General features: G+C 44.3%; 1 protein-coding gene across 1 annotated transcript in view; it reads left to right on the forward strand.

The window, feature by feature from the left end:
• Positions 1–13050, forward strand: part of SSU72 (SSU72 homolog, RNA polymerase II CTD phosphatase) — a 36952-nt gene extending 23902 nt beyond the window's left edge. Inside the window, exons 3-5 of the mRNA XM_034434877.3 lie at positions 9753–9892; positions 10838–10956; positions 12260–13050. Of these exons, the coding sequence (XP_034290768.1) occupies positions 9753–9892; positions 10838–10956; positions 12260–12361 (361 nt within the window). The 3' untranslated portion in view covers positions 12362–13050. The remainder of the gene's footprint in view (positions 1–9752; positions 9893–10837; positions 10957–12259) is intronic.
• The last annotated feature ends 1696 nt before the right edge of the window (positions 13051–14746 follow it).

A 14746-nucleotide genomic window follows, 5' to 3' on the forward strand; every position in this document is an offset into this window, starting at 1 on the left:
TACATAACAAGAGCAACACAAATGGCTTTTTTGAGATCTCAAATGAGGATGGAGGCCGCTCCCTTCATTAAGACATTTGCAAGTTTATTATTTTCCCATTTGGGATCCCCAGCCCAGGATCCAAATTGGCACTGCAAAAAGTAACCATTGGGGTTCAGGAACTCCCTCTTCGAAACGAGTTTTAAATTCTGATTTTAAGAGATTCCCTGATATTTTCCCCTAGATCTGCAACTTCAGCCATTCTGATTTTAAGCCTCAAGAAGAATGGAAAAATCTTCCTCTTGAGATTGTGTTTGCCGTTTCTCCAATCTTTTCCTCAACCCACCCAGCCCACAAAATTTTGCCCTGTGGTAAAATTGACTTAAAGAAGCCCTTGGTGTTTACATTCACCGGGATGTAAAACCAGCCACTTTTAAAAACCGCCAGGGAAAAAAAAGGAGACAAAATTCCTAAATTTTGAGATTTGCCAATTCAACCCAGAAATATATCTTGCACGGCTGGGCTGAAGAGAGGCCTGCAGATGTGGCATATTTTGCAAAAAAGAAAATTGCTAAGCAGAGCAAACCTGAATATATATCCAAAAATTAAAATTAGCTTTAATCATCAAAGATAGCTTTTAAAATAATTTTATTTAGGTCAGGAGACATAATAGTTTTTTGGTTTGTTTTTTTTTTGCTGGGAATTGACAGATCCCTTTTAACTGGCACAGGCATGTCATGGCTCTAATTCTTGGATGACAACTCCCATCGGCTGGGGTTCAAAATCTGAAAGCCAACATGTCCACCTCTTCCTGCTTGGTGGAGGAGTTGATCTTGCCCCTGATCTCATCCAGTGTTGGAGAACACTTGTGCTTCCCTACGCAGGTGTGGAAAGGGTATTTCCAGGACAGGTTTTCCAGAACAGTCCATCCTTTTATTAATCATTCCCCACAGCCATAATTACACAAGCAGGAGACCTCATTTAATCCCTGGATTTGTGCAGTAGACTTAGAGAGAGGCACTGCATCTCTTCTTCCCTTCCAATCGTCCCAAGCTTAGCATGGACAGTTACTGGGTTGAGTTTCTAGAAGGGTGGAAGGTTTGGGGTGTGCTCCCAGCCTAGATCAGTCTACAGCCGTGATGGCGGACACATGGCACGTGTGTCACAGGTGGCACCCGGAGCCATATCAGTGGGCACGTGAGCTCAGCTGCGGCACACGTGTGCATGCCGGCCAGCTGATTTTCGGGCCTTCTGGGCACCCCGGAAATAGGGAAACAGGTTGTTTCCGGCCACCAGTGGGGGTGGGGAAGGCCGATTTTGCCCTCCCCAGGCTCCTAGAAAGGCTCTGGAGCCTGGGAAGAGCAAAAAACAGGCCTACCATGCTATCATGTGCCAAAAGTGGGGGGAGCTCAGCGGGGGGTCGTGCGCGCATGCATGGGGGCGGGGCATATAGAATGGGAGTGCCCGCGTGTGCGTGACTCACCTGTGCTCCCCCCCCGCTTTTGGCACGCAACGGCAAAAAGGTTAGCCATCACTGGTCTACAGTCTGGCCTGGGAGAAGAGCCAAGTTCTTGTTCCGTGAACCTCAGGACAAAGGACCTTGCTATGCACGGTGAAGATGTCGGGCATTGTCCCAGCCAGGTTGAGCCTTAATGGAGAAAGATCTCGGCGCTGCTTTTGAGTTTCAGTTGCCATTATCAATGGACAAATCGATGTCAGGGGTTTTTGAGACTAGAGGTTAACCCTGAGCCAGGCGAAATGCGCTTTTAAGTAGCGAGGTACTCGATACTTCGAAGATAGAACAGAATAACGAGTTGGAAGGGACCTCGGAGGTCTTCTAGTCCAACCCCCTGCTCAGGCAGGAAACCCTATACCGGTGATGACGAACCTATGGCATGCATGCCGTCGCCAGCTGCTTTTCTGGTTTCCGGGGTGCATGCGCGCCGGTCAGCTGGTTTGCAAGTGCTAGAGTCCCGGAAAAGGGGCCAAAAAACGCCCAAAAAACAGGCATGTGAGCACCAGCCAGCTGGTCTTCAGGTTTGTGAAGATCAGCTGACCGGCATGCATGCATGTGCTGGAAACCCGAAGCGTGCCGGCCAGCTGGTGTTTGGGTTTCCGGCGCTCCGGTGCGCGCACATTCTGGTTTGGGCACTCGGTGTTGAAAAGGTTTGCCATCACTGCCCTATACCATCTCAGACAGACGGTTGTCCAATCTCTTCTTAAAAACCTCCAGTGTTGGGAGCACCCACAACTTCTGGAGATCTTGGCATCATGGTTCCACCTTGACAGTCCATCCGTTGCGGTGACAATTTTTTTCCCACCAGCCGCCTTCCACTGGCTGCAGTTTTTTTCCCACCAGCCGCCTTCCACCGGCTGCCCTGCAGACACCTTAGTAATGAAATTGAAGTCGAGCTCATGTGAAGCCTAGTTCTTCACGCTGTTTGTCCCAAAGGGAAGTGCATTCCAGTAGTTGGGTTTAGGCCTCAATTCCAGAACCAACCATGATGCTTTAGTGTAGCTTGTGTGAATCCCGCTCTTTATATTTTACAGGAAGTCCTTGACTTACCGCCACGGTTTGGGACTTAACTTCCACTGCTAAGCGATGCAGCTGTTAAGGGACCGGACCCAACTTTTACCTTTTTTTGCGGCGGCGGCCATTAAGGAAATCCCAACTTCTCCTGGTGACTTTTTCTTGTCAGAAACTAGTTGGGAAGGCAGCCAGTTGCGCAAACACCTGACATGCACCCGTCCCCCGGGATGCTGCAACGGCCATAAAAAAAAAAAAAACTGTGCCATTTGCCAAGCACCCAAATCGCAATAACGTGACCGGGGTGGGTGGGGACGGGACCCCGCAACTATTGTTTTTGAGGATCGATCGCAAATCGCTTTTTTAAAGCAGCCAATAACCTCAAGCGGTCGCTAAACGAATCGTCGTTAAATCGAGGACTGTCTGTAAATTAGCGGATCGTGCAAAACATGGGAGATTTAAGAAGTAGCCGAGCCAGCCTTGGGCAAAGACAAACCACTAAGAGCGATTAAGGCTAAAACCACTCTTTTGTTTAAAGAAAGGGATGAAAAGTTAGATTGAAAAAGCCCTGGGAACATAAACAGACTTTTTAATTGTTGCTACCTTGATAACGGAGAAGGCATCTGGCGGTGCCACCGTTTGCAATAGTTGCAACCCAGAAGAGATGGAATCCGCCTGGATTCATGGTTTGCTAATTGCTTTGAAATTAGGACTCTGGGCCTTAATGGAGGAGCAGTTTTTCAACCTTGATTTTTATTCCCTCCTTATTAACCAGAAGTGGAGGAGAGCGAGAAAACGGCCTCCCACGCGGGTGGGCTTATCGTCAAGAGAAAAAGAATGGGGATTGATTCAAGTACACATTTTGGTATAATTGCAGTACAGAGAAGCTTAGCCTTGGGGGCAAATTCCCTGGCTTTTGCCCAAAACTCGGTAGCCGAGAAGGGATTGGCGACGCCTTTCTCCAAGGGAAACAAAGAGGCATGGTCAGTTTTTGTTTTTGTTTTTTTAAAAAAAGTTAATATATCCGGAAGAAAAGCTTAGGCCAGCTCACCCACCATATTGGTAAGGCCTTTGTTTCCGTCTATTTCAGAACGCACGTGGTTTGAACCAAAGAAAAGAAAAATAATGGCGAAAACTCTCGAGAATCAAACCACATTTTGTTTTTCTTCTGTCTTCCTGACTTAAATGGCTTTTCCCATGATGGATTCTGGGCAGGCAAAACTCAGCCACGACGTGTTGATCTGGGCCTTTTCATCCTGCCATCCTTCCTTGCCCTGCTTTCGCCAGTCAAAAACACTTAAAACGTGTCCCCCCTCTCCTTTTTCTCGACAGACCCTTTTCTTTCTGATCTGTCGGACTTCAAATCCCATCAGGCTCAGCCGACGCCAAGTTCACCTCCGAAGGGGCACCGCAGTTCTAGTTATAGGTTGTCTCAAATTCACATGAAAGGATTGGGTGGATGGGTGGGGGAAGGGATCTTGTTTTTTGGGGGGGGGGAACGATTCATCCTCTCGCGGCCTTTCTGAAGCCTGCGAAATCCACAGGTTTTCCTTGAGAAAAATCTCGTCTCGACGTTTAGTTTTCCTGAAAGGAGAAAACTGGGATGGCCAATTGCCCCTGCCGGCAAAAAGGATTTGAAATGTAGGAGAACCTGCGTGAGAGCGGGAAAAAACAAAAAATAAATAGAAAAAGCAGTGATTGGAGAGGCAGCTTGGAGTTTCCATCTGGCAGGTTGAGAAAGGGCCAACCACAATGAGTGCCAGTCCATAAGGAGTTGATCAGGACAAGCAAAATAAGACGTTAGGGAGGAGACTTGATATTAAAGCAAATTTCCGCAGGCTCCGTTCCAATTTTGGCAAGCGACTCTCGTGGAGTCCTTGCTAAAATGTTGATAAATTCTTCCAAGTGTTTTATCTCGTTCCTCCTCCTCCTCCTTGCAGCTTGACCTTGTTCCTGTAGGTCCTAACAAGAGGACCTAACACATTTTCTCCCCGTCCCTCTCCATCATTTGTGATAGTCCTTCAAATCTATGGAGGTGATACTCATCGCCATCTTCTGAGACTTGGCAACCTACACGTTAATGCACATGTATGGAGATCCTTGGTCATCCAGGCCACGGGTGGTATTCACTTGCTTTCCCTACCAGTTTGCAAATGTGAGTGCGCATGCGTGCTCGCTTCACTTGCACACATATACCCAGCCTCAAAAACGTGCCTAAATAGGACATCATAGAGCCGGGACGCTACCGGTTCGTTCGAACCGGCCTGAACTGGCTGAATACTATCTCTGATCCAGGTCATGGTTATCTCCAAGTTTTTTTTTTTCCCCCAAAAGGCAGCCGGACTGCCTTTGTTTTTTCTTGAAGACGTTTCCCTTTCTCGTCCCAAGAAGCTTCAATGGTTCTGAACTCACGAAGCTTCTTGAGACGAGAAGCGAAACGTTCTTCAGGGAAATACCAAAAGGAAGTCTGGTTGCCTTTTTGAAAAAGCACCTTTGAGCTTGTCCTCGGGGATATTTTTGAACCACTGTTCTTTGGGGTGCTTTGCCATGGTTAAGCCTGGCTGGAGCTGATGGAAGGTTGAGGTCCAGAGCACCTGGTGGCTCATCTCTTCAGTAGTTAGCATTGAGTGTCATTTTTTAAAAAAAAACAAAAAAAGGGACAAAGCATGACTCAGAAGGATTTCCATATTTTAGGTTAGATGTTAGGTTTGCTCTAATCTTTTTTAACTGTTGAAATATCCATGATAGCATTCGTTTGGATTTCCCCTCAAAATCTTGATCTTCGCTTTCGGAGGGGAAACGATTGCATTTCTCCTTCTCTATTAGACTTTGATATTGTCTGACCTTGGAAGGTGCTTCCCCTTTCTAACGTGACGCCTCCCTCTCAGGTGCGCTGTGTGAAAGCACCGGAGTTAACAGCTTTTGTGTCCTCCCATCTTACATGGTGACATCCGTCTCGCTTCTCTCTTCGGTTCATTTTATCTAGTGGGATTCTCCCACGCCGAGTTGGTTGGCACGTATTTCCCACGTGGGCCTTTGGCATCTCGTAGGAAGAGCAGGCTTTCTTCAGCTCCTTTCTTTTTTTGGCATACAGGGGTGACGCTCGTGTCTCCTTGCCCGCTCTTCCTCTTTGTGGCATCTTCCTTGTTTGCCGTGGAATTCTCCTCCTGTAACAGGAGTGATATTCACTTACTTTCCCTACTGGTTCGCAAATGTGTGTGCGCGTGCTGCACTCATGCGCCCGGCCTTCCACGCATGACATGCCTAAATAGGATGGCATAGAGCCAGGGCAGGTGGGTTGGGCCACCCACGATTGCCGCTACCAGTTCAGGTGAACCAGCTGAATACCACCTCTGTCCCGCAAACAATTGTTGGATCCACGACATCAGCTAGGTCGTGTTAATCACCAACAGGGAAAACTGGCGGTTGGGACGGGGTGGAGAGGATTTACAGCAGTACCCCTCCCGTTCCTGTTTTGCTTGGAGACTTTTCAGAGACAGAAGTCTTACCAGATGTTGGAACTCAACATCTTCCTTCAATTGCAGAAATGCTTTCCGTCGGTAGCTGCAAGGATTCCTCTTTAGGAGTGAGTTTTTAGGGGGCTGTTACGGGATGTTTCCACCTCCCCATAGGTTCTGCACCACATGGCAGGATCCCCACTTAGATCCACCTAGCAGCTTTGAGGATAGGGATGGGCAGCGAGATCAGTTTGTGAGATAATTGTTGGACGTTTGGTGTCTTGCTCCAGTGTGGTGTGTTTTATTTCCTCATCGTTTTCTTTGAATGTCGTGGCATTCTTCGATCTTGTTTGCCACCCAAGATTGCTTGGCTATATAAATTTAATAAATATAATCAGTTTAAGAACTGGAGGTTCTGGACCAAATCTATCTCTGGTGCGAGGGGGCAGTTATTCACCATTTTAAGCAGGTTGATGTGATCAACTCGATCCCGTTTATTTCTGGTTGAGAAATGAATGTTTAATCGTTTTGAGAAATGACCCAATTTTCATCCTCTCCGTCCCTGGAACTGAAGAGAAACGACTTGAGAGGGTTGATGCTGCCAGGTTGTTTCGATCTGCGGTCGAGAGCACAAGATCAACCAAAGGTAAGCTTGGAGCCCACCTCAAAAGGTGGGACAGATTCAAAGCGTTGCTTCCTCTTTGAAAAAGGAAGAAAGCGAGGGCAGCAGAAGAAAAGTGGATGGGAGGTCCAAAGTAGAAGAGAGGACACTTGTGGAAGAAGGGGATTCAGATTTCTCCAACCATCTCCTGTCTGCCTGGCTTGTAAAGTCCCTCCTTTGAGCCACCAACGATGAAGGTAGAAGCTCCCTGTTGCTTTAGTTCCCCTCCAGAGATGGACGTACGAAAGCACAAGCAAGAGAGATCGTAGCCTCGGATTTCAACGTTTGCTGTAGATGTGGAGAAAGTTGAACGCGAGAGCCACTTTCTTTAGACACCCGCAAAGCCCTGGTTGGATCCGCAACGCCAGATGCTAGTTTGTTTGGTATTTTGACTTAATACGTTTCGTAAACCCAGCGAATGCGAAGGCTAAACCGAGCGTTGTGGCTTAACGTGCCTTGTGAAGCTAGCTAGCCATTTGGGGTTTATTCCGCAAATTGGGCCTTCAAGCAACTCTCTCTTGATGCCATCCTCTGAACCTGGCCTCTGGGACACCGCATGTATAAAACATTTATAAGATTTTGTTGTCAGAGCAGCGACGTCTGCAGTTCCTTAGGGAATAAGGAAGTCAGATTAATTTTCTAAAAATTCCCTCTATAGCTACTGGGAATTTGTGCTTTTGGCACAATGAGAGCCTAGGGATGCCCTTCTTGTCTTACTCAGACACGTCTCATGTAGCAAGCAAATGATGCGCAGGTTCTCATGAAGAGGCCTTAGTCCAGCAATATAAGGGGTCGGACGGTTGTGGGAATCCGATCTGACCCAGGACTTACTACTCCCAGTTCTTGTCTGAAGACCTATCCTGTTTCTCAGCAACCAGGAGGATCTAGCATTTCTGGTTTTGGAGAAACCAGGAAATTGTTATCTTAACCATCTTGACTAGCAACTATCGATAGTCTTTCATCCTCTGTGCTGGAAAGCTGAGATGGCCCCCATCGCACCTCTTCTACAAGCTCTTTCGTACAGAAACATGCCCTGCGAACAAGTTACGTGACCCGTTGAGCGTCATTGGACGGCCAACCTTCCAAGTATTTTGAGAGAAACGACTTGTTTTGTCTGCAGTTGTCCATTTCTCCAACTCTTGTCCCTCGCTAGGTCGATTTTCCTCAACTCTTCTTTTGTTCCGGCACATTCCCCAGCTCTTTAGTTGCTTGTTTGACGTTCCTAGCCCACTTTTTCCAAGTGAGCTTGTATGAAGACCTCATGGCTGCCTGAATTTCATTCAGTTGTTCTAATGCAGTTACCATCTCTTGATCCCCTGCAGAGATGTTATGAGGATGAAAGAAAAAATAAACTGTTTCTGTAACATATCATACTAGCGTATTATTGAGAGGAGACGGTCACGGCGGTAGTACAATTGAGACATTTATTTAGTAACCGCAGTCCTTCAAACTACAAGATGTGGAACTTTCTACTGTGAGATAGGTAGACATCGACACGTACCTTAGTTTCTTGGCCAAGCAAGTCCTGGAATGAATAATCCACATTATTTCCCATCTCTGCATGAAATGTGCTCCTTTCCTCTTGGAATTACTCTTGCAAATTGATTGGATTATTTCACCTCTCAAAATGGCCTAATGGGACAAGCAGCCTTTCAAAGACCACGCCAAGCTGGGGCTGCTCTTGAGTTGGTGGAAGTCACTTGCTTCTGCTCTCAGATCTTATCTGGTCCATTTGGGGTTTGTTTATAGCACGTCCCCAGTCTTCACAGTTTGTAAACCTTGCTCAATAGACCAAGTGTGTTGGCAAAGCTTGAGATCAAGTCAATAAACTATAATTTAGCAGAGTAGGTAAGCTCAACCAAACACTGGAGCACAAAGAACCATACATGGCTGCTAAACACTCTCCCTCAACAAATGTGGGTTGTTCAACGCAAGTAAGAAAGGCATTATAGAATAGTACTCAAGAAATGCGGAATGGTTTCCAGCTTCAATCAAGGTTGTTAGATCAGGGCTGACATTGTCAACAGCTGCGGGAAGACGTTGGGCTGGTGTTGAGTCTTCAAATGGTCTCCATAAGTATCTACAGTCCATAATTATCTGTCATTGTGGCCTTTGCCTAATCAGTCTCTGGGTTGTAGCAGAAATGTGGTTTTGCTATTTGGGGCTGTAGATGTTCCTTGACCCAGGCTGGCCAAGATCCCCACATAGGATCTTTTTGAGTTTATTCCATTGCATCTTTAGTCGTGCTAGAATTGGCATGAAAACTGACAAAAAAACCGAGTTGCTTTTCAGCCTGATCTTCTACACACCTATTTCGCAGTCATTCCTAGAAAAATCAGATCTCAGGGTGTTTGGGAACATCAAACAAGCTTCAAACCAAAGAATCGGTGGGTGACCCAGAGAATGTCCGGCAGAATAAAAGGGCAATAAAGAATAAAATCATACCAGGTTGAAAAAAATGCCACCTCCATTTTACAATTAGCAGATCTGTAGCTTTGCGAAACCAAAAAGGCTAGAATTGAGGTGCTGTCATCCAATAATTTTCGTTTTCATTTAAATATTGCTTTCCTTGGGCCATGAAGGAATAAGCAATAACAATAATGTGTTTTTGAATAAATGGATGGATGGATGGATGGATGGATGAAGCAAAGAAACCTGTTATCCCATTATCCCAGCCAGGCTTATTCACCAATAGAAAGGTTTCTGCCTTGAGATAAAAATACCTAAATATTAATATTAAAGCTTTTTAACATAGATAATTGCAAATTATCCCAGTTTTAACAACATGGTCATCTAATCAATGAAACTCTATGGGAAATTGTTATTTTCCTGCTTGTTATTTATTTGATTTATAGCCTGGGGTTTCCATCCAACCAGACATATGCCAGTTTTCTAACTTGCTGAGAAGGTTAAAAGTCTGGCCTGTATTTCTAAAATGATATTGAGGCTTGGGAAGGTTTGGGTTTTTTTTTTTTATGGGCAACAGGCTCCCTGTTTTTGAAGTCCGTTTAAAGTTTTATTTTTCCCCTCCCCTTCTGGGTCCCTGATCCCCAGCCGAGTCCTGTTCGCAGTGACAAAAATCAGTTCCGTTCCATTTTTTTGAGTTCCTTAACTCCCATCACTTCAGCTATACACAGAACGGGATTTTGCACATGTTGGACCGAAACAAACGGATCAAACCCCGTCCGGAAAGATTCCAGAATTGCAAAGACGTCTTCGATTTGATCTTAACGTGCGAAGAAAGAGTTTATGATCAAGTGATAGAAGGTAAGGCCTGCCCTTGGGGGAAGGTTCAAGAGCGGGTGGGTTAGATTGGGTGAAATCCAGCAGGTTCTGCAGAACCCGTAGCAGAACTTTTGAGCAGTTCGGAGAACCGGCAAATACCACCTCTGGCTGGCCCCAGAGATGGGGAGGGAATGGGGATTTTGTAGTATCCTTCCCCTGCCATGCCCACCAAGCCATACACACCCACCAAGCCATGCCCACAGAGCCGATAGTAAAAAAATTTGGATTTCACCACTGGTTTGGATGTTAGACCCACTGGCCTTGGGGAGGTTCAAGGGCCTGGGGTCTTTATAATGCGCTGTACAAATGACCTTGGGTGACAGGGAAGAGACAGCCAAGGAAGAGTTGGATAAGAGGCAGCTGAGCCCACAGAAAAAAATGGGGTGTGGAAAACATCTCAGAAGGAACCCTCTCTAGTTTCTTCGACTATAAAGGGTGGCAGGGGAGGTGGGCTTTCAGATTGGCAAGATTCCGTTAGCGTAATCTTACAATAAAGTAGAATTAGTTCTACTAATTAAGTGGGCAGTGTACAGAAGGAAGCTTGGGGGGCTGGGGGATTGAATTCTACCCTCTAACTCTCATGATGTTCCAGATAGATAAATTAATAGATTGATAGATTGATTAATTAAGTGGATCTCTCAGAAACAAAATGGGATGTTTTGCCTTTTGCTTTGCTATGTATCCGTCTCTCTTTGCCCGACCTCCTTAAAGTATTCAAACCAGGCTTGTATAAAATTTGCAGATTTGGGGTTATTTTCATTAGTTGGGGTCAGAATTCAAATCCTGGGGGAGAGGAGGCGGGGCGCAAGCACATACCTAAATTTGGCTTTCCTTCTTTGTTTTACTGTAAAACAGAAAAGGGTTTTGTCTTTGTTTTGTTTTTTGTTTTTTCGTTTTCTTAACCTTTTATTTTTCCTGTCTTCTTAGATTTAAATTCTAGAGAACAGGAAACATGTCAGCCTGTACACGTAATAAATGTGGACATTCAAGATAATCATGAAGAGGCAACTCTGGGCGCCTTCCTTATCTGCGAGCTGTGCCAATGTGTAAGTCTAAACACTGCTGAAACGTTGCTGAAATTCTTCTGCTGGTTTCTGATCCCGCACCCTGCTAGCCTAACCCTCTCGCAATATATATATTGGACTACATCTCCCATCCCCTTCATCCAGTGCCTTCCACCAACGGTTATTTTTCCAGCAACAGGTGCACACAGCACCAGCTGTATTTTAAGTGGGGCAGCGTATGGAAGGAAACTTGGGGGACTGATCTCTAGTCCCAAAACACCATTCATACTTTAAAAAAACAAACATACAAATAAACTCTCCCCCCCACACACACACACTCAGTGGTGGGATTCAGCCAGTTCGCACCTATCCAGGAGAACCGGTTGTTAACTTTCTAAGCAGTTCAGAGAACCGGTTGTTGGAAGAAATCGTATTTTGTTTTTTCCCACTTTACAGGGCTAATCCTGTAAGGAAGGAAACATTCTGGTGGTGTTTCTAGCCTAATCTTTATTGCCCTGCTTACAGAAACTGCCTCTCTGATTAACCCTTATTACATTGTAACAGCTAAGGCGAAGCACCCATCAATGTGAATGACATTGGGCAGAGAACCGGTTGTTAAATTATTTGAATCCCACCACTGCCCCCACTCCAATAATATCTGAATGAATTATCCAGAAGAGAGAGAGAGAGAGAGAGAGAGAGAGAGAGAGAGAGGCAGGGAGGGAGGGAGGGAGAGAGAGGGAGGAAGGAAGGAAGGAAGGAGAGAGAGAGAAAGAAAGAAAGAAAGAAAGAAAGAAAGAAAGAAAGAAAGAAAGAAAGAAAGAAAGAAAGAAATAGAGCAAAGGGAGAGACGGTTTCAATCATTTGTGAAGTGGGACAGTGTCAGCACAGAAGGGTGTATTTTTTTGCTTAGCGATATTTGGCTGAGATTTATTTAATTTTTTAAAGCAACTTGCTAGTCCTCAAGGAGAGACACTAAAAATAGAGGATTCAGATAACTTTGAGGACCAAAGAAAAAGGAAAAATTGTCTCGGTCCTAAGATTTCTGGGCTCACATGTGAAGGGGGAAGGTCTTCTGGACAACCATACAGTTACGATCAAGAATGATTAAGAATAGTAATTATTTCTCCAGGGGTGGGGGAGAGAATTGGGAAAAAGCATATGACTGGGTTGTGTGCCCCTCTGGTATTTTACGATTTGTTGTTGAATCAGAACCTTTATTGTAGCAAAAAAGGGGGAAATTACTATCTGTGTATATTTTGGAGCGGAAAGTTGAACAAAACATTTATTTTCCAGTTTAAAGCAATTAAATGTGTGTTTTTTTCCCCCACCCTCCTCTCTGCAGATACAGCACACGGAAGACATGGAAAACGAAATAGATGAGCTATTACAAGAATTTGAAGAGAAAAGTGGGAGGACTTTTCTGCACACAGTCTGTTTTTATTAAAAAAAAACAAAAACAACCAACCAATTCAGACAAACAAATCCATCTCCTCCAGGCCTTACTGCAAACAAAAGAGGCATGTTTTAGTTTCGACCCAACGGGACAATTATTATTTTTTTTCCCCTCTTCTCCTTTTGGAAAGCGAACGTCCAACCCAAACTCACTTTCTCGTTGCTGTTTTAATTTCCTTCGGCCCACTGTATATTTTTTAAAAAAAATTTATTGATATTATTATTATTATTATTATTTGCAGTGCAAGGGAGGCGGTTTCTGTACAGGGATGCAAACGAACTCTGCCGAGAAAAACGGAGGGGGGAAAAGAAAGAAAAGAAAAAAAAAAAGAACTTGAATCTCCCTCGAGTCTGGTTTATTTAAGAGACTGAACAGATCAAGATTTGTTTTAATCCCCCTCTCCCCTGCCCCTTTCCCCTTCCACCCTGGCTACCTTACTTGAATGGTTATAAGTACGGTTTTAATTATTCAAAGAATGTTTTCACAAAAGATATCATTTCTACGTGCCAGTATAAAATCTTAACGTTATTTCGGTTGGTCGCTTTATTGGGGGCGGATGGGGCGGGGGAGATAAACTGAGCGGCTGGAATATGGGGAAAGATTTGACTGGAGCCAGTGCATATCTTGTATAATAGTAGCAATGAAATTGGAATCCTCTAATAAATGCAAATCACAATCTACTGTTTCTTCGGCTGCGTACTACGTTGGATGGAGAAGGAGGCTCGATCTCGCCTTTGCATAAGGGTTGTTAGGGCTCTACTGCGGGTAGTCCTCGACTTACGGCCGCAGCGGAGCCCCAAATTTATGTTGCTAAGGAAGATGCTAAATGAGTTGTGGCTCATTTTATGACCCATTTTTGCCAACACTTACAATTGCTTAACGCATTGTAAGCCACCCTGAGTCTCCGGAGAAGGGCGGCATATAAATCAAATTAAAAAAAAACAAAAACAGTTAAGCGAATCACATCATTAAATTAATCTGCCTTCCCCCTTTGATTTTGCTTGTCGGAAGCCAGCTGGGAAAGTTACAAATAGTGATCAGCAGACCTCCCCACCCCCGGGATGCTGCAACCCATCATAAATAACATGCCAGTTGTCGAATGCCCAAATTTTGATCACGTGACCATGGGGATGCTGAAAAAGTTGTGAGTGTGGGGGGGGGAAACGGTCTTTTTTTTTCCAGGGCTGTTGTAACGTCAACTGGTCACTAAACAACAAATGGGTTGTAAGTCGAGGACTACCTGTAGCCATTTCAGGAATACATCTGTGTGCTTCTCTCGGCTGCAATACGTACCAGGTTTCCATTGTTTTCGTTCACGATATTTGTAAACATTCCTACGAATCTTATCTACACAAGATGAAGGTTTTCTAATTGAAGGTTATGGACTGTTATCTCTCACGGCTTGGCAGAGAAATGTTTTCTGACTTATCTAGTCACGGAATGACTGTCCCAATGTGACCCGGCTGTCTTCCAGGCCTAAGAAAAGATGAGAAGCTGGGTTTCTCTGCTCTGATAGATAGATAGATAGATAGATAGATAGATAGATAGATAGATAGATAGATAGATAGAAATAGAGATAGAGATAGAGATAGAGATAGAGATAGATTAGATAGAAAGAAAAAGAAAGAAATAGGGATAGATAGATAGATAGAAGATAGATGATAGATGATAGATAGATGATAGAAGATAAGATGATAGATAAAAAGAAAGAAAGAAATAGGGATAGATAGATAAGATGGGAGATAGATTAGATAGATTAGATAGGTAGGTAGGAATTAGATATAGAATGATAGAATTAGAATTAGAGACATAGAGACATACATAAATAGAATTAGAATTAGATTAGAATTAGATCAATAGAAGGTAGGTAGGTATGTAGATAGATGGATGATGGATGGATTAGAATTAGATCAATAGAAGGTAGGTAGGTAGTTGATAGGTAGATGATAGAGGATAGATAGAATTAGATCGATAGAAGATAGGTAGATGATAGGTAGATGGATGATAGAAGATGGATGGATAGATTAGAATTAGATCGATAGAAGGTAGGTACTGTAGATGATAGGTAGATGGATGTTGGTAGATAGATTAGAATTAGAAGTTAGATAGATGATGGATGATAGAAGGTAGGCAGGTAGAGATAGATGATAGGAAGGTAGATGATGGATGGATGAAAGGTAGATAGGTAGATAGACAAATCTTAGACAAATCTTATCAACAGCCAAGGCATAGCTCTAGTTTTTAATTCCAGTATCTACCAATTCTGTTTGGTTTTGGAGGTCAGTTTGGGTGAGTTAAAATGTCGGACTATGTTATATATGACCAACTCCAAAAGTGCATCGGGAGAATCAGCAGAGGAGACAAAACTGTAGGTAG

The sequence above is a fragment of the Pantherophis guttatus genome, chromosome 15 (assembly GCF_059756535.1).
Source record: "Pantherophis guttatus breed Tessera chromosome 15, ASM5975653v1, whole genome shotgun sequence".
NCBI classification, from domain to species: domain Eukaryota; kingdom Metazoa; phylum Chordata; class Lepidosauria; order Squamata; family Colubridae; genus Pantherophis; species Pantherophis guttatus.